The 21282-nt window shown below is 30.2% G+C and overlaps 2 protein-coding genes across 2 annotated transcripts in view; one reads left to right on the top strand and one right to left on the bottom strand.

Annotated features, from left to right (window-relative positions):
• Nucleotides 1-365: 365 nt before the first annotated feature.
• The window catches only part of LOC129920911 (kinesin-like protein KIF14), a 40226-nt gene continuing 19309 nt past the window's right edge, over nucleotides 366-21282 (bottom strand). Inside the window, exons 2-5 of the mRNA XM_056002429.1 lie at nucleotides 8912-9525; nucleotides 8663-8849; nucleotides 3884-4222; nucleotides 366-1283 (exon numbers count right to left, since the gene is read on the bottom strand). Of these exons, the coding sequence (XP_055858404.1) occupies nucleotides 513-1283; nucleotides 3884-4222; nucleotides 8663-8849; nucleotides 8912-9525 (1911 nt within the window). The 3' untranslated portion in view covers nucleotides 366-512. The remainder of the gene's footprint in view (nucleotides 1284-3883; nucleotides 4223-8662; nucleotides 8850-8911; nucleotides 9526-21282) is intronic.
• LOC129920912 (uncharacterized) lies at nucleotides 16206-21031 on the top strand. The gene is made up of 2 exons (XM_056002430.1): nucleotides 16206-16939; nucleotides 20085-21031. The coding sequence occupies exons 1-2, from the start codon at nucleotides 16789-16791 to the stop codon at nucleotides 20288-20290; spliced, it is 357 nt and encodes a 118-aa protein (XP_055858405.1). The 5' UTR covers nucleotides 16206-16788; the 3' UTR covers nucleotides 20291-21031.

Raw genomic sequence — 21282 nt, 5'->3', positions numbered from 1 at the left:
GGTGTTAGTAAAAGAGGGGTTAATCTGCCGTAAAAACTCAGATCTTGAAAATTGATCCAGATCAAAAAATAAATCAATTTTATTTGGCCAAACGAAGGCAAAAATTGTCAAAATCAAAAAATTGATTTTATTGTACCAAACGAAAATCCCATAAGATAAAGATAATTTTAACTACAAGAGGAAGTACGTGATATTTTTTTTAAAGCATTTTATCCGAAGTTTGGATCTGCCTAATTAAAAAATATGGACCTGCCTTCCTTTTGAACTGAACAAAGCAAAAATGCAGGTGGACAACATAGACATAATCAAATAAAGTGGTGCAATACCAGCAAAAAAAAAAAATTTGTAATAAAGACACATTTGTTTAACATCGCAATAAAATTGAATTTATATTAACTAAACATAACTTACAAAGATATAAAATAAAAGGAAAAGAGAACATTAAGTTAGGATTATACATTTATAAGTACAAGCCATATTATGTATTTTCTTACATAAGTTAAATTTAAGTTTCAATCTATTAAAAATCTTACAGATTTCGGTGTCTTTGTTGGTGAAATTTCTTTATAGACACTCTCGCTAAGCGTTATTTTTAAACCATGCAAAATACCTTCCAGTTGTTCTATCGATTTACGAACTTGTTCAACAGTTGCAACTTTTGATATATTCTCAGAATTGTTTTCGTCAGAACTAAAACGATCACAAAGTTTCTTAAGCTTCATTATTGATCGATGAATATCTCGAACTTGAACATTAGCAGATGCATTGAAATCCAATCCAGGAGATAGAGATGGCTTTTCCTCATCTACAGGTGTACTACAATCTTGTTCATCATATGTTAACATCTTTTTTGTATTGCGTAATGAACAATTTAAAACAGCAGATTTACCAAGGTTCTCTTTTTTGTTACTACTATTCGAGGAGGAAAATATATTTTGAAACTTTTGATAAGGTTGCTTCAGCATCACCTCTTTAACAAGACTCAAATTGAGAGATATGCGACTCGAATTCAATGAATCACTCAAAGTATCATCCATATTGTCTTCTAAAGATTTCCATTCAATGTCCACACACTTGAAGACATCATTTCGATCGACTTCATTGTCCCGCAGCATGTTCAGCCAAACATCCAAACGTGCTGTGGGCCATTCAGCCTTTTGTTTCTTCTCCCGGTCAATGATAAGCACAACCGCATGGAAAAATCCAAATTCATCTAGTATCTGCGATTGCTTGAAGTCCAGCTGGAGGCCCAGTTGACGGCATCGTTGGGTAGCTTCTTTAACCTGATAAGAAAAACAAAATAAATCAATATTTGGTTATCAGAGTAATTAAGAAAGAATTGGAAAGAAGAAAAGAGTGAATCACTGCCGGTATGTATTTATTTGAACAGTAATTTATTGAATTGAACTTAGAAAGAAGATAAGGCCTTTGATAAAAACATAACAATGCACAAACATAACATAATGGGGACTATCGGGTATTAGGGAAAATTTGTCCCATAGTGTTTATGGTCTTTGTATGAAACAACTTTTATCCTATCAAGATCGTTTTTTATTTCATAACGAATAATTAAGAATTCTTTGGAAACTTAAAAACTATAAAAGGTTATGGACCCATCCTCGCTTATACTCGAAATACTTTTATAAAGAGAATAGTTTTGAAAAAGAAGAAGTTTCTTAAAGGAGAAAAATTTTTAAGGCAGATCTTGAAATTTTTTAAAGAAGAATATCGAGAATTTCGATTTCATTTTAGATGGAACATTCAAGAAATATCGTCGGTGAAACCAGAAAAGTGTGTAACTCCATTTTAGCAAATTTTATAGGAGAGCAAAAAAACAAAATCGTTTTGACGGCATTTGTATGAGTTTTCATTTTCTAATTTGCTAATAAAATAAAAACTATGAACTTTAAGGGGATTCTCAGTTTAAGGAACGGTAGATATCAGGTTTGTCTAACAGATCGCATTCAAATCTAATTTTCAGAAAATTTGGAGTTACACACTTTTCTGGTTTCACCGACGATATAATGTAATCGATGGAACGCTTTTGGACCCGGATCCATTACCATCGAATGCCTCAAAAGCAGATGCTAAGAAATATAAACAAGAGTTTGATGCCTATAGAAGAGCGAATAGTTATGCAAAGACAATGCTAAATAATTCGATGACTGATGACGTGTACCAAAATGCTTTGGATAGTGATAAAGCAAAGGACATGTGGGAAGCATTAAAAAGTTTGTTCGAAGCCACATCAAAAGATCAACTTTTTAAGAAGTACACTGATCTATTTTCGGGAGCAGATTTCTTGCGTGAGAGGTAACCGATTCATGATTCACAGGTAGTTTGCGTCATGCTGATGACGAATACCTTAGTCTATCTGCATTTATTGGGGGCGTTGTCGAGACAAAGTACCATTTTTTTGAAAATCGATTTAGTGAGGGTAACCACTTAAAATTTATAGAAAACCAACGCCACACATTCACTGATAACAAATATACCAATGGGAGACATTTTAAGTGAGGTCAAACCCTCGGCAGACGGTTCCGAAAATGTAGTTACCACCAGGATAACCACTTGAAATTAGTCGCATCCTGTAGCGGTGGACTCTCTGATAACAAAAATACCCATGGCATACATTTTCATTCTAAACATTTTATGAACACTTCAGAACGCTCTCTGCGTGCTCAGAATAAAAATATTCTACTTACGTCAATTCAATTGAGAACTTGTGACCAATTCGTAAGGAATGGTCAGGAAAAGAGATTGCACCACAAAAATAAGGCTTATTTCTTCAATATTTTGAAATGGTTTTATGACGTGTAAATCAATCATTTGCGAAAAGCTGTTTTCATCGATGCCCAAAAGACTGAACACACCAAAGAAGAATTAGCAATAAAAATTCAACCCAGATGGACGACGCATTAGAGAAAGGCCACGTTTTATGTTGCATGCGAAACTTGAAGCAACTTTCTAAGGATATAAATGGAGGGATAAGCTTGTTGGTTGAGACCTAAATCGACAATAGCTTTTAGCGCCACCGTCACCTTAAGTAAGTCCTAACTAAGTTTTTCAAATAACACAATAATAGTAATATCATTTGAACAACACATTTAGTGGTTCAATTTTTTTAAATCTCATTAAAAGTTGAATTATATCTGATAGCAGAATTGAAACTGAATTTAAAAAATGTGCATTTTGTCGTTTACGACAAAAAGATTCTCGGGCGACGATATGCTCTTATACACAACTATTTTAGAATTTCGCCAACTTGGCAACTTGCAAGCAAATTAAATCTATTCCTATTTTCTTATTAATTTTAAAGCAAACCAAAAAAAAACTATTACCCGAACAAAATATGACGCACCACTATACAAAAGTTAGTCTATATTTGAAAATGTTTGAGTGATAAAAAGTTCTGAGAGAATGTTCGCCCCCATAATGATAAAAGATTTGCTTCTTATTAGGAAGGGGGTTACTGGTTCACATGCTATTTACGATAATTAAGATTCCAATTCCGAAGAGTGCAGGTGGACAATTAGCACCATAAATCGCAAAACAACAACGTGATTAGCATTCAAACGTATTTGTTTATCTAAATCAATGAATTTTTTGTTATCATAAAAATTTAAAGTTGCTAGTCCGGTTCTTTATGGTATGAATAAATTAAGCAAAATAATAACTTGATTCTATTTTATCTGTAAAATATAGTTTAGCTAAGTTATCACAAAAGATGTTTTTTACATACATACCTACTCATTTTTTGTTCATTTTATGCGCAAAGTAGTCTAATTAATTTTTTGTTTTGTTTAAATGTAAAATAGGTGGCGAATGAGTATTGGAAAAACAGGGTATAATAAATTTACATCTTAATTGGGAATTAGCTTACCATAAGCTGAGTCTTATGTAGACTTTCCTCACTGGGATTCTGCATAATACGATTAATGTCATCGAGCAAAGTTGACTTATATGATGGTGTGTACACAAACTGGTCGTCGGCTTCTTCTTTCAATGCTTTTTTCTCAGTCTCAAGTAATTCTTTGTTACATTTGAATTTGAACTGTTCAAGTTCTAACATTTCCATACGTTCTTTATAATTGCGTTCATTGGCGACGCGTTCTAGTTCAATTTGTGACAAGGCAGCACGTTTTTCTTCATCTAGCTCACGTCGTAGTTGTTGTTCTTGCTTTTGTAGAATTTCTTGATGTGCCAATTGGAAGTCCACTACCTATAAACATAAGCAATACGAATTAATTAAGCTTTGATTGATTGCAATTAAGTATAGGGATTAGAATGGAGATTTAAATTACAGGGGTGATTAAAATTAGGGCCATGAACATAAATTGATGCACAATGGCATTTATTTATCAGTTTTCAGTTATACGATTTAAAAAGAACTTGTTTGCATTTAATCATTATTTTTTTGTAGGAAATAGGAAGCCAAAAACTGCAATTTGAAATATTTTTCTTTTGTAAAGAGTGAATTATGTTTTTGGAAATATTTAGTTTTTTAAATTTAATCTTAGAAAAAAATATTATGGTAATATTAATAAGGGAGTATATCCTGGACCTGTACTGTACAATAGTGTGGAGCGTTTTCGGACTTTCCTTTCAGATCACTGCGTGCAACTCATGGTTTATGCGTTATGGTCTTCTTTACTTATTATGATAATTTTTATATTCGACAGTAGGAAAATAAAAATCGGGAAGACTTTGAAGAATGCTCGTTTTTCACGGAAAACGGCATTGATTTTTTAAGAACCCATCTGAGTTGACTTATTCATTTTCAAAAGCACTATATACTACTTATAACTTATGCTTAGTGGTCTTTGGGATCATATCGGATCCCCTATTTTGAGTCGTCAAGGGTAAAAACGAAATCAGGGAACCTTAAAAAATGCACATTTCATCAAAAATTGAGATTTTTTAAATTGTACATTCTCTCACCAAGAATAAAGAACTATAAAAGAGCTATGATGGACCCTAACTGAGGAAAACGTTGTTTTGACATACCCTGACCAGTGTTGCCGCTGGGAAATTTAGGCTGGTCGCAAAAAAAGCAAAAAAAGGGGTCACGAGAAAAAAATAGTCGCATTTCCAAATTTTTTTGTGTATGAATCAAAATCAAACCAAATCCATACCATATGTATACTTACCTATGAAAAAAATTAATCGGAAATATATGAAACCCAAAAAATTAATTATTTAATAAAATCTATTTTTAAAACTTAAAAAAAAATCAAATAAAACAAAACAAAAATGTATTTAACATTTTCAATACTTAATATGTGAACTAATGTCTCTTATTTAACTTATACTAAAATGTATGTCCTATTTTAACAAAAGATTGAAATAAGTATACAAATATGTATATATGCATTCTAGGGTTAAGACCATGACCATTAACATTAGTTGCGCCGTTCTTGTGTTATAAGCGTTTGAAGGTAGCCATAATGAATTTTTTTTCGATTTTTTAAAAATCGAACGTGGAAACTTTTTTATTTTTATTTCTAATTTTTCGAAAAAAACTTTGGTAATTTTATGTATATATTTGTTCAAATATCTTATCAGAATCCATTTAAGACTTTTATATGAAAAGATCATTGCGTATATCTCGAAATATTGCCATTTCAATGCAATCATGTCAAACAAAATTTCGCTTATTTTTTCGATGAGAGCGTTTTCAAACCCCATTTTCTCCGCTTTTTTTGTTGTTAATATTTTTATATATTTCTGTATAAAGTACCTATAACACAACAAATAAAGTACCTTGGCACTGCTGTTTTTATCGAGAGAAAGTTAAAACTGGATAATTATCTGGATTTTTCAAAAATCTGCAGCTTTTAACACGTAAATTGTTTTGATTTCAAATATATCGATGTCGTTTTTTTGTTCAAAATCTATATAGATAAAGAAAAAAAAACACGCCTAATATAAATTGTTAGTGAATGGTAGATTATCAAAAATGAAATTCACAGAAGAACGTGTTTCCGGAGTAAATTGTTAAGATTTATAAGTGCATTAATTCTTTTGTTTTGGATTAAAAAAAAATTTTAGCCTCGTAAAATTAATCCCAATTCTGACATATGTATAAATTTCACCAAAGATAAATTTGTATTCACATCCATATAAATGTTAAAAATTTACCCGCGGCTAGATATTTAATCTGAAATATGTTTTCACTATTTTTCAAACAACTTAACATTGATTTAAGCCTTGTACCCAGATCGAGCTAAATTTCAGCTCCCATACAAAACGTCTGTAAAAAATGTATGCTCTGCAAGAGTTTTTTTTTATTTTTGAAAATTTTTTATCACTAACGGGTCCCTGTTCTTTAACTTTATCACTGGCGATAAATGTTTTTCAACATCTATATCCAGTAACAGAACATGTGCACATGCCTTAAAAGAAAACGATTAACGAAGTTTTTGACTGACAGCTCGATAAAATACACACGTTCTTATGGGAAGTCCGTCTCCGTCCGATCCGTCGCTTATGGGTCGTTTCCCATAAGAACGTGTGTATTTTATTTTAAAACTTCGACGCAACGGACGCAACGGATTCTATGGGTCGGGCCCTTCATCCCTAGCAACAGCAAATGAAACAGTAAAATAACGGAGAAATTTTCACCTCAGTCGAACACATACAAACACAGACATAATTGCAGAGTTTTGTTAAACGGATACAGAGTGGAGAGTGGTGAAATTACTTACATAACACTGGTTAACAAAATTAAACTTTTTTTTGTTACCGAAACAAAAATATACTTTTCTGAAGGTTTTCGGTGTGATGAACTCGAATCTGAAGTCAAAAAAAATTAAACATTAAAAAAATTAATCCCGTTTTTGAAATATTACCGTTAGAAATTGCAGTACTTCGGACCTTATTCTTTTATATAAGGAAAATTTTTTGAGCATATTTAGTAACGGTTTTCATACTATATACAGCCTTTTAAAATCTGTTTAAATCTTTCCGATATCTTTTTTACTGCCCGAGATATCCTAAGTTGATTGGTATTTTTATAAATTTTATAACGTCATTATCTTCTATATGATATATGAAGCCAAACCCACTTACTTCAGTTTGAGATATCTCGGGCAATATAAAAAATATTGAAAAGATTTAAACAGGTGTCGAAAGATGGAAAACAGTTCTTATAGAAACCGTTACTAAATATGCTCAAACAATTTTCTTTACACAAAAGAAGAAGGTGCGAAGAATTAAAAAAAAACGTATTTTTGCATTTTCTAACGGTAATATCTCAAAAACGGGAGCTGATTAGTTCTTTCTGACTTCGGATTCGAGTTCAGCACACCAAAAACCTTCAGAGAAGTGTATTTTTGTTTCGGCAACAAAACCCTTGTAAACCAGTGTAATACATTCACGATTCACAACTTAGAAGGAATTGCAAGATTTTCATGCAGAATTAAAAAGTCGAGTTGAATTCTGGAATTGAAACAATATTATTTCAATGGAAATAGATTTTTTTTTCACACATTTTTTCTAGAGATGAGTTGGGGTCAAAAAAGTCGCAAGATTTTTAAAAAAGGGTCAAAATAACCACTTTTTCTAAAGGTCGTCTCATGGTCGCATGGGGCAAAAAAAGGGGTCAAAATGCGACTAAAGTCGCATAACGGCAACACTGACCCTGACCCATTTCAACAGAAATTGCTTTTCTAATACTTCACGTAAAAACTTCACTTTTAACTTAATTTTTAGATTAAATTCTTTGTAACTACATTTATTTTATGTCAATATATTATTTCAGTCCTTAGTTATAAACAAAGTTTTTACGTGAAGTACTTATTAGAATAGCATTTTTTGTTGAAATTGGGTAGGGTATGGCAGAATAACGTTTTCTTAATTCCTCCCTAAACGGAGTCATTATTACAGAAAAATCCTCAGTTATGGTTAGGGTTCTAATAAATATAGTAAATACATTGTCGAATAAATCAGAATAAGTTCAGAAAACTATACCGCATAAACCAGGAGTTTCACACAGTGATCTGAAAGAAAAGTCCCTAAACCGCTCCGCTCTTCTGTACAAGGACTCTCTTCAAAGACACTGACCTACCCAAGAGATGGCTAATGCACAATGTACTGACCCGGAAAGTTTTTGACTTAAACTCAAAAAGATGGCGCAGTAGAGGAAGACTTCGTCTTAGGTGACGCACGCAAGTGAAAGGGGATCTCAATCAACTTGGCGTGCGAAAAGTAAGCAGCGAGAGAAGGACAGAGCTGGCTGGAGAAGATTGTTGGTTGAAGTTCGAATCCACAACGGATTGTAGACGACTTATGGCTCTGGTCACCCTATGTTAGTAAGTAAGTAATGAAAACCGAGCTAATATTCAACATTGCGTTAAATTCAAATAAGTAGGCTGGTTTTGTATAACATTAATTCTTCTTTGGCCACAGACAGAAAAACATACACTTTTTCGTTTATGGTATATGAACGTATAAATATATTGAAAGGTTTTTCAAGGTATTGCCACAGAAAAAATGTCCAATTGAAAAAGAGCTTTTTCAGCTTTATTTTTGAAAGCTCCTTGTCTGGTAAGGCTTGTCTGGTAAGGAAAAAAAATGATTCATATTTTTCTGAGCAGATAACATATCTGTATGATTATATTATCTGTTGTATTGCGAATAAAAAAACATTTAAAGAGCTTACCAAATTTTTACTTCTTCGTTTCGAACAGAAGGGATTTGATATTCGAAAGTAGTGAGATCCACCAATGACTAAACGATCACCGTGAAACATTTGAACCGATCCAGTCACTAATTCTCCATTTAAATATGTTTCAAACTCTTCATTGTCCGGAGTAATGTAAAGTTTACCAGTTTTATTCTCGATTGTGCTAAAATTAAATTAAATTAAATTTTTTTTAGTATATTACTTCACCTAATAATTCAAACTTACCAATGATGATAGCCAACAAGTGGTCCATCTAATACGATGTCTGGTTGACTACAATATATGGAAGTTCTTGTTCGGCCAATTTTAACTGTTCCAGGTGGCAAGATGTAGAATAAGGTACCCGATAATATTGGATCAGCAGCCAAATTAACCAAACAAGCTTGTTTCTGCTCTGCAGATAATTCCATAGCTAAACCTTTTCTTTTTAATAAACGAACTTCTGATTTTCGTTGATCTTCAGCTTCTTTTAAACGCTCCATCCATGATTTCTGAGCTCTGTTTAGTTGTTTCTCTGTGTCAGCTAATTGTTGTCGTAAGGCTTCTACTTCACTCTCATCCACTGAAGTTTCTATTATTATCTTTCGAGCTGGGGCATTGTTTGATGCCGAATGTCGCTTTTGACGTTCGTAATCCTGACGAAGAGCCTGTAATCTCTCAACTTCAGCACGCAGTTCCCTGATAATCTTATCATGTGGGTCTTCATTGACTTTGACACGGTTGATTATTGTACGAGCTTGGCAGGCATAGCGCAATGTGGCAAGAGTTTCATCTATATGTATACTGGCAGGTGATATAGTCGCTAACATCAAAGTTTTAGAATTTCCTCCGAGGCTCTCCTATAAAAGAATATATAAAACTTTTTGTTATTTATGGCTAAATAAATTTTATCATCTGCTTATTATTGATAGGGAAATTATAAGACCGGACATAATATTTCGATAACAGACATGCAGTTTGGCTTTCGGGGGAAACACTCAACTCTGAGTCTGAATTCGCTCATGAAGTTTCATCAATACATCACTTCAGTATGGATAGAAACGCTTATCCATAAAAGTGGAGGATAAAGTGCTTTAGAGCTAGAGTTGCCGACAATTCATTCACTTACTGCAAGGTCATCTATTCAACGATAGCTGTCAGGAAAATGTAACCTTATGGTCAGAAACTGTATGAGTTCTACAGAAAATGGGTTGTACGAATCAACTCATCCAAATCAAAACTATGTATTCTTGAGTCGGTGACATCATTTTTTTATATAAAAACAAACTTTCTGAAAATATAACAACTTTTTTGTTCGCGTGTGGATTACTATCTTAATGTCTTTTTTGCTTACGTCCAAGAATTTTTGGGGCTTGAAAAGACATTTGATTCACAGGCAGATATGACAGCTAGATTAGGAAATATATGTACAAATTATAACACACATTCAGGTTAATCAGAAAATATATATATGTATTGTATAATATTATTGAGAAAACCCATGAGTTGTTTGCCCCTTATCTATCTTAAAAGCAAAGTCTAAACATCTTTTCGAAAATAGCTTCTTATTAAATCAAATGTAAACCAACTTCAAAAGTAAAGATAAGAAAAACAAACAAACTTGCAAAACATGTTTTGAAATTGTATGATGTACATCATGTTTCGTATTTGCAATTAAATTTTGAATTTATTAATATAATTTTTTTTTTGTTACAGATATATCTCAATGTCGGAAAACTTAACCAATGTATGTTTTATAAAACTTCGCTATAAAACCTTTTAATTGTTACCAGCGACTGGTATCTTCTATAATTTTCATATTTTTCTTTTATAAATTTGAATTTCTTTTTTTAAAGCATTTCGAATTCAAGGTAACATTGAACCGAGTAGGGCCGAGTTAATTAAATAAATTTTGTACACAAAATAAAAATTTGCAATTCGTTCTTGTCTCTAAATAAGTAAAAAAAAACTAAATTTGTAACAACTCAAAATTGATTGAGTCGATTTTTTTAAAAAATGTTTTAAGATCCCAGACCTTGTTTTAAACTTTTAACTTATTTAAATTTTATTAATTTTAGTCTTTTTAAGATATTATTATACGATTAATTCTTTTAAAAGTTTTTATTTAGGATATAGCTATTTATGACTCATGAAAATAACAGTTATTCAAATGTGTTTTTTTTTTAATAGTAAAATTTTAATGACACAAATTCGAATTTGTCTTAAATTTTACCACTTTGGTTATAACAATCATTTCAAATTTAACTACAAGTGTATGTATATATTTTCAGTGTAAAAGATTAAAACGATTAAAAATTATTATAACTCGTCTGTAAGTATTGAGCCATTGAATAATTACAAATAGAAGTGACACCGCAGATTACTCATGCAACTATAAGAGTACCGGAAGATAGATGAACTACAGGTTTGCGCCTCAACTATCATGTATTTTCGAGTTCAGTCTTCACTAGTAATTTTTTTTAAACCTTCATAAAAAAATTAATAATTATTATTATAAGTTTCAAAGAGCTTACATTGATATAAGTTTTCGTATCTTGAAAAGTCATATTAGTCGGGAGAACAAGGACGATGCCTTTTACTCCTACTGGCCTAGGTTCGAATACCGGTAAAATTTGAAATTGTTTTTTTTTTTTTTGCTTAGACTTTTTTGACAAATTTAATTTAATTAAATTTAATTTAAAAAAAAACATTCTCAATTTCCCGTCAGATTCGAACCTAGGCAGGTAAACTTACCAGACATTCACCTTATCCTCTAGGCTATCTCCACTTTTTGAAATAGGTAAACTTTTATCTATATGTATAATTGGTTTAGGATTTGAATTTGGATTGTTGGATTTGCTTTTGGATTGTTGGATTTGCTTTTTTAATTCAACGCACGATACTAGCGCCTATAATTTTACAGCGGAAGTTTCCCTGGGTGTCCACTTCTATTTGTAATTATTCAATGATTGAGCTTTAATTTATTATTATTATTCAATATAAAACACGTAGAGAACAAATTTCAAAAATATTTCAAAAATTCTTTTGCTTTCATATAAACTTTGTTCATACTACTGACACGTGTGGACTACTGGGAATCAAAGTGCGCAAATGCTTTTTTTTTCATCTTCGTGTGTCGTTGTCTTAACAAGAATAACATAAACAGGTGGCGGAATCCAGAAAATGCATCTATGATGATGATGCACTACCGGTTTTTATGAACACATCATTTCCAACTGCAATGGGGCAAAATGATCTAAAAACTGTCCCGAAATGAGTGAACAAAGTGAGAAATCCGTAATGTAACACATATTTTAATTTTCCAACGTTTTATAAATGCCTCTTCTATATATTGATTTGTTCTGTTCAATTTAAAAAATAAATTTAAAAAAAAAAAAAAAAACAGAAATATGAAACTCAACTATCAACTGTATTATTTTATTTTCAACTCACTTTAAATATGCTTTGCTCCAGTGTGCGAAGTTGGTACATAAAAGAAGCATTATTACATCACACTACATGCAAGATGTAATACGAATGCGGTACATATTTACAATTCAAGTTTAAAAAATTCTAACTTCCGCATAAAAAGATGTTAATAATTATTCCCACTCCTCTTTCTCCCTAAATACCGCACGCGCTGGGGTCCATTTTTTTACCGAATACGAAGGCATTTGCGGATGATTATCGTATCGGCCTTTTTAGTGGACATAAATAATGAATATAATGTTAAAGGCTCACATATTAAAGGCTCTTCTAGCTAATGGATACATATTCCCAAATATGTTTTCCAATGTTTTCTTCTGATTTTGTATAGAAGATATTTTTTTAACACTCTGGCTTAAACACGAAGATAATTGAATTTTGTTTTAAAAAATTAATTAGAAAAGAGTAGGTGCTTCTTTTTAAGTGCAATATTTTTTTTAATACAAAATTTAGTCAATGTGAAAAATCCGGCAATCGGACGCTGTTGAAGATAAAATTTAAGCGTTACTTGTTTTAAATCTCGTTTTTGTTTTTAATTTCTGACTCATTCATTGCTTTTTTTTGGAATATGTGTTAATATTATTCAATATGTTTACATCCAATTAATGAGTTCGTGTACCGTCATACCTACTGGTATGCATTTAAAGAAGTACATGTTTATCTAAAAAAATTTATTCAATTTATTTTATTGTTCAACAACATTTTTGCTACTTCAAATGCAACTGAACAATTTTGTCAATATAGATAATGTAGTAAAAAAATTATAAATAATAATGTAACTGGAACAGTACAATTAGCTACCTGAAGACAAAAAATTGTTTTTGTTTTTAAAATATTTGTTGTTTAATCTTGAAAACCAATAAAAGAGATAATGAATAAACAAAAGAAACAAAAAATTATGTGCAATACAATATTCAAACAAAAATAAAACTGAAAAAAGAAAACAAGAGATAAAGATAAGTGTACGAACACGAACATAAAAAAAATCCAGAGTCCAGAATTAAACAGGTAGATAACGAAGTTTGTTTTTTTTTTCAAATATAACGGGATAGGATAAAATACATATATTTTATATGCCTTTCGCAAACATAATAACCATTTTTTCCAAGTCAGTTGCAAGTAAGTAACTTGATTTTGAGGTCAACTATAATACTAGTCATGCAAATATGTTATGTATGCAATGCAATTAGAATTTGTGCTCACAACCATGATATTTTCTCTTTTAAGGGGTTATATCTAGTTGTAAGTGCAAAAAAAAACCTTCTTTTTTGTGGATTTTTTGTGAAGAGACATTTAATTATATAAACGTAAGGAATACAATATCCATATAGCAAATTTAATGTTTTAAAATAATTCACTGTGTATTTAAAAAAATATAGGGTTCCGTTATTTTTGTAGTAGATCTGCTAGACGACCTCCAAAAAAAAGGTGTCTGGCGGTGAGCAAAATTTCTCCGAAACGGCTGGAGTAATCGGCTTGAAATTTTTACACAATTTTCTTAGATACTTTTGTCAGGTTATGAACGAAGGAAAAAGGTTTTTGACAATAATTCGATATTTAAGCCACTTTAAAGTGTAAATTTTCGTGAAAAACAACAAAATCAAAATGTTGACTATTCCTTCGTTCATTACCTGCATTCGTCTATCTTGAAAATGAATCTTTTGGTTTTTTTAATATAAAGTGACTTGGATCAGAGATATCTTGCTCACCGCCAGACACCTTTTTTTTTGGAGGTCGTCTAGCAGATCTACTACAAAAATAACGGAACCCAACATTTTTTTAAATACACAGCGAATTCTTTTAAAACATTAAATTTGCTATATGGATATGTATTCTTTACGTTTATATAATTAAATGCCTCTTCACAAAAAATTAACAAAAAAGAAGGTTTTTTTGCACTTACAACTAGATATAACCCCTTAACTCCATTGTGTCTCATTATAATACTCCAGAGTAGGTTAAGGAAGCAAATTTCAGTAATCAAAAACGGATAGACTTTAAAATGGTGCCTGGTACATTTAAGGTTTATGGCGCAAGGTTTTAGGCTTGATTCATATATGCACAAAAGTGAGTTTCATCAAAAAGTGAGTTTCATCGGTACCAGTTTATTAAAAAAAAAAACTTATCAAAACTTTGACGTTTTTGGATAACTATTTCTACGAAATAATTATATTCCGATTAAAAATAAAATGCATGACTGTGCCGCACGTCTCATTTAAGAAGTTGCTTGCAATATTAAAGCTTTTTAAATATCATAATGGATTTAATTTGAGGAAATTAAATAAAAAATTTAAAATACAATGTAATACATATGTATGAAGTTTCAGTAAAATTCATTTTCAAAAAATTAATTTTTCGAAAAAAAACTGACTGTTTTTAAATATGAAATGATATTTTTGAAAATTGTTGAAAAAGGGACGCGTTTAACGGGATGTTACAGTACAGTAATATTTTTTAAATTCACCATTTTATAATTATAGACATTTTTTTTAGGAATAAGAAATTATGCATTAGACATTTTGTTTAGGAATAAGAAATTATGCGTTGAAATGTTATGATTTTTGCAACGATCAGGGTAATTTTGAGTGAAAGTTTGGCTATACCGCTGAAGTTAACCTTGAACTGCCTACAAGCATTAGCGCATCGAATGACTTTGATATTTTAGGGTTGTCATAATAATCATATAAAATTAATTAATGCAATTAATCAAAAAAAAAAAAAAAAAACAATCCATTATTTGCTCAAGGTTTCACATTTTTCTGTTTGATAAATTGAATTTTTTACTTTCGATAGTAGTTCATACTTTTATCACTCTTAAAATAAAATCGGACTCGTGATAACAACCAAACATGACAATTATTTATTTTTGTCTATAATTGAGTCGGTATACATTTTTAGCTGAAGTCAATTTTCAATGGACAGTAGAGATATTCTGTCTGTATTTTCGCGCTTATCCGATACCCACTTCCCCCCAGAACTATAAAAGAAATTTTATAGTTTGTACAGCGTTTTTGGGATCTTTGTTGGTTTGTAACAGAAATGTCACATGGCTACAAGGGGTTAAGCCCTACAATCTAAATATTATAATGTCGAAATGCAATCAAAATGCAAAAATTTCATGAAAGGCTTCCAAATGTTTATTAAAATGTTGTTAAACATCTTTAAAAGTATTTAAATAAATAATTACGGTCACCTTTAAACAAAAGTTCATGATTTTCATAGTTTTAAATAGTGAACAAACATATAGGCAAATGGTATTATAGAACCCGGATTCTGAAAAATAATTTTTTAATTAATTTATCTAATTAATTAAATAATAACACATTAAAAAAAATTATTGCAACTGAAAAATATTTTAAACTAAAAAAAATTATTTATTGCAAATAAAAAATGTCTGCATTGAAGAAAACAATGCAAAATGTGTACATTAAATATTTTTTTTTTAATATAGGTCGAAATATGTATACTTACAATTTTGACTTTTTTTTAACCATACATTAGCTATTTCAACTATAATATTGAAGTTTGCATGCCAAATACTCAAAATTGTAAAAATTTCGACGAATATTAAAAAAAAAAAACATTATGTACACATTTTGTAGGTATTGACCTTTTATTTAATGCAGACATTTTTTTTATTTAATTAAAAATTTTACAACCCTGAATAGAACTGGTCTCTTGATGACTTTTTGTTTTATCATATTTATACCAATCACCACAGATAAATAGTTGTAATAGTTGAACAGTAGCTACTATGACCTCCTTCAAACACATTGAAATGGAAAATACCAACAAATTTAACTCTTATCTTTATAAATAAAACAAGCATAGCCTTCAAGGCGCCAATTGTTTCATGACTAGCCCTGGAACTTCCCCTAAAATGGTATTTTTGCTTGCGTTCGTTCTTTGTCTTCTAAATTTTCTCTCTCTCTCTCTCTCTCTAGCTACTTCTTCTTCCCGATGGTGTTTAAAAAGTGCCTTCCCTGCTCAACCCAACCCTACTTATACTCTACCCGCACTCGTCATCGTCATTTTTATTTGTTTCTCTATCTTGCCAGAAACGAGATTCACAGACCACGACGACGCTGGGGACGAAGTCGACGACGAGAAACGAAAACATTATTTTTCTGTACAAACAAAACGCGGGATTTTTATTCCGTAGCAAGTGATTGTAGGCTTTCAGTTTCAATAAAACTTTCGATGGTGAACTACAATAATTGCAAGCGTCAGTTTGTAATCATTATTAGAAAAACAAGCAAAATAAAAAAACACGAAGAAAATTTCTACAAAACAAATAATACAAATTTTAAATTTAACACAAAAAAAAACTAAATAAACGCAAGACATTCTTTTTTTGTGCATAAAACATTTTCTTTGGAAATTATATATTTTTTTTTATTTCTTTCAACACAACTTATGCAAAAGTATCGAATAACTTAAAACAGAGTGCTAAATAAGAAAGAGTAAAATAAAAAAAAATTAAAGGAGTCAATGAACGTTGCTGTTACGTTACGTGTGTCCTAAATTCAGTTTTAAAAAAGAGTGTCTTAAAAATAATATTAAGATATAAATAAACCTTAAACATTTCTTAACCTCAGTGACAATAACAACTTGATATTAATAAAAAAAAAAAAATTATGGATGTTTGCGGAGTATATGTTGGAGATGGCAGCTTGGCCTTTGGTAGCATGCGGAATTCCTATTACCGAGACTATGAGCAATTCCCATATGGAACTCTTGAAAACCAGCCTAGTCTGATATTGAAAGACTCCTACAGCAAAGTAAAAGGTACACATTTTACCTCCTCTGAACTCAGTAAATTATATTAATCATTTTCGAAAAAGTAACAATAATTTATTTAGGGATTTAGTTATCTTTTTGAAATTTATGTATAAACATTTAGGTATCTACCCCCTTACATTTGAACATTACTTAATGTCACAAAACAACGGGGGTGTGGTCAATGGTTTTCTCAAAAATGTACAGACAATTTATTCAAGGCATATGTTTGACAATACAATAAAACATTTCGCATTAGAAAACTTGTTGTTTTTTTTGAAATAAACAAAAAAACACTTGACAGATGTAAATGTTGAGCAAAAAAAGATTTATAAATAGCTTTCTCATTAACGCACATACACATGACCAATTTTGCTGCGTTTGTGGATACATTTTAATTTTTTTTTTATCATTTGTTGGATGTGGATGCGATTTTCAAAAAGAACGTAGTTAATACAAGAACAGGTTTTTTGTTCATAATATATAAAAAAAAAAGCATCAACATTCACTCTATGAAGTAGTGAGTGTGGGATATAAATAAAATGCCAATGTGGATGACCTTAAATCCAACAAGATAAAAACACTTTTTTATCGAATTGAATAGAAAATAATTGTAGCAGACAAGTCTATTGGCTTCAAAGTGTTTTTTTGTAAAAGGTATATTCACCAAATTATATAAATTAACTTATTTAAAATTCACCATGATTAAATTTGTAGCTTTTTGTTGTTTTTTACAAACTTAAAAAGAAAAAGGTAAAATATTTCAGGCATCCGCAAATTGCAATAAAATTAACTGCAACAATAACATGTACTACATTTATGGAGTATTGCAGTTTTGTTGGAATGAGCTAATGAGAACCTGGTATCTTTTGAATGTGCATGTTAATGTTTGGCATAATCAAACAACTGAAAATGTTTGTAGGTATTTATTTAAAAATGTCCATACATTTTCGATGACTTTCAAAACACCTCATCGAAAATGCAGATTAATTTAAGATTTTTAGAAACAGAATTGAAAACTTCAAGTTGTTATTAATTAACATGATTATTTAATATTTAGAGAAACACCTACCCGCTTCGCAGAGCGTTTTTCTGAAATATATGTATGTAAGTACGTAGTTTTGATTTTTATTTGCATAAAACTTCCCCTAACAAGTACAAAGAGAATGATTTTGATTGAACTTCCCGATCATTCTTTTACATATATGCATACATGAATAAGATGATATTTTTAATTTTTATAGAAAACAAAAAAAAAAAAGAATTGAATCTTTGGCAGGTCGTAAATTCCACCAAAGCAATTCGTCACAGGCACATAAGCCAATGGTAACATATGACACATAATTTTTATGTGAGATTGAGGCAAACAATGGCAGACGTGCCCCCACGCACCACCACCAAAATATAATCTACACTACAGTCCCTCTATAATTCAGATAACAATAGTATCATTCAATGTGTTGTTGTTTTTTCATCAACAAACGGGGCTAACGTCACGTCACACATCTAAAATCAGAGAGAGCCAGAAGAGAATAACAAGAAAATGAGCAAACATAAACAAAAAATATGTACGTGCGTCCTTGCACGTATACCAATACTTTATCTGTATAGATATACCTACATACATAAGTATAAGAGTAGGCTTGACACAAATTTAAACAATATTTCTATTTTTTGTTGTTATTCAATGCTTTAAATAATAAACAGCTCTTCACATCTGTTTTGATAGGCGTTAAAATTTATATTAGATAGAAGAATGAGCATCCCAACTTTTTTTTTTTTCTTATCAACATGACCTCGGACACGTGGTTCGTGTATACGAACTCTGATCTATCGATGGCATTTAATAAACCTACCTACAATTTTTGCGGACTAAAGTTAGTATGTAATTAGTATGTAATAAAAATTTTTAAACTAAACTTCCGCAAACAAATTATATCTACTACAAAAATAAATTGTATTTACCGACGAAAGCAAAGATTGGAGGTCGTGTGTTTATTTTAATTGAAACTTCCGTGTTTTATTCTCAATTTTCTAACAACCTTTCAACATGATGTTTTTTTAGAAAATATATAAACAAATTAAAAAAGAATACTTAAATAAGTACTATGCTGAATTTTTCATCAATTTCTTTTAGTTTAATATCGCCTAAAATCTTAACTAATTTTAACCAAACTTGCTGATCAGATCAAGCTTCATTGACCTTTTATCGAAATGGCATGTAAGTAAGCGAAGACACGCAAGTCTTATAGGACTGGCTATAATGCAGATATGTATTATGTGCGATTCTTTAAATATTCGTTAAGTGTATTGCCGTACGCTCTTGCGATCTCATGCCTTTAGTTGGGTCTTGGTCGAAAATGACACATGATATCTGAGATTTTTCCCATTTCCTTTCTCTTTTGACTGACAGATTTATTGTAATTCTGAGTTAATAAATCAAACAACTTATCCATTTTTTGTCAAGTTTCGAGGTGAAATATTTACGTATCTGTCGAAAATGATATCTATTTGAAGAATTTAAGGTAATAATAAGGTATAAGATAGCAACAAATTAGATTATTAATAAAAAAACACAAAGAACAATAGATTAGAAATACTTAATTTGAAGGACGGAAATTAATAAATTTGAAGTATTTACAGTTCCTCGATCGTAACAGAATTAAAAAAGAAAACACGCAAATTATTATTGCTTATCTAAGATAACTTAAAAAGAGTTAACATGTGACATACATATAAAAACAGGAGAAAAAACAACGCTAAAATAAAAGAAAATTCTTTTCTTCATTCCAAAGACTGAAGCGCAAAATTTTAAACGATTTAGTAAAATGGTAAAGCTCTTTTAGTTATTTACTAAGTCACAAAAGCAGACTGATTTTTAACTTAGTAAACTATTAAAACGGCCTCAGCAATTTACTTAATCTTTAAAAAATTGCACCTATATTATTAACAGGGCTTAAAGTAACGAAAACAAAGAAATTAATTTTAAGAATACCTACAAAAAATTTAGCATGCAACATGCATACAAAGAAATGTGGAATGAGTCAGAATCAAAATGTATTTTTTTTTTCAACAATTTTTACAATTTTTTTTTTCATAATTCAAAATATAGGAATAAATTTTAAGCAAATTATTTCTTTACTTTTGTTTATAGAGAAATGCCAACAAACAAAGGTTGTTAAGTCTTCAAAGAAGGAATGTCCATTTTGTAAAGACCATAAAAAACGTCCCTTAACAAAATATCTGCGAACCCGTGTTATGCGTAAACACAATGAGAGTATTTGTGAGGAAGAAGAAGAAGAAGTAGAAGAGGAGGAACAACAAGAAGAACACAATCACGGCGATCAACACAGGAAATGAAAACATGCGGGATATGAATACATTTTTACCTTTGTCTTGTTTTAAGAAGTTAAGCAGCTTAACGGAAACAGAAACAATACTTTTCCTTCTTGAGTGGATTTTATATTGTTTATTTTTTTAAAGTTTTTTTTTTTCATAATTCAAGTAAAATCATATTTATATTTAAGACTGAAACGACTAATATAACATTTTGGCAAATCTATCGCGACAAAAAATAACAAGAGAACATCAATTTCACTTTGATTTTTTTTATTTTAATTAATTTTTGTTATATTTAATTTGTCTATATTAGACACAAATATATGTATTTATTTAAAAAAATAAAAAATAAATATATATAAAATAAAATATGTTATTAATATATTTATATATATAACTTGTATAATATATACATACATTTGCATGTGTATTATATTTACAATATAATAATTAATAAGCCTTATGCATTTATTAAAAACAAAATACAGAAAAAAAATAAAATGTAACTAGAAATGTTAAATTTAGATTTGTATATTTGAAGTTTTAAAATATTATTATAATGTAATCTTATATACAAGCTGATATTATAATGTTTACAAAAAAGAAACAAAAAAAATAATTATGTATGTGTTTGTTATATACGAGATAATTTGAATTTCGTATAGTTTATATATGTAAATTTTATACAGAATGTTGAACAATTCTGTTAAATACTGTTTTAACATAAGAAAATACGAACTAATAATAATCATTTAAAAATAATTTCTTTTGTTTTTTGTTTTAATTTTATTTTGCAGATTTTCATTAAAAGAAGATTGAAATTTATTTCATATGGAGAATTTTGTTATCAAACAACATTACTGTTCAAAAATTTGTTCCTTCCTCCGAAGGAAATTTAGAAGTAACAGTTAAGAATTCGAACGGCAAAGTCCAAGAATGGACCAGTCTATGACCTAAAAGATGCCACATCTCAACTGTAGCCGTGTTTTATTGGTATCTCAGTACTTAGCTCA

Source organism: Episyrphus balteatus, chromosome 1 (assembly GCF_945859705.1).
Source record: "Episyrphus balteatus chromosome 1, idEpiBalt1.1, whole genome shotgun sequence".
NCBI lineage: Eukaryota > Metazoa > Arthropoda > Insecta > Diptera > Syrphidae > Episyrphus > Episyrphus balteatus.
This window is presented reverse-complemented; position numbering and strand designations above follow the sequence as displayed.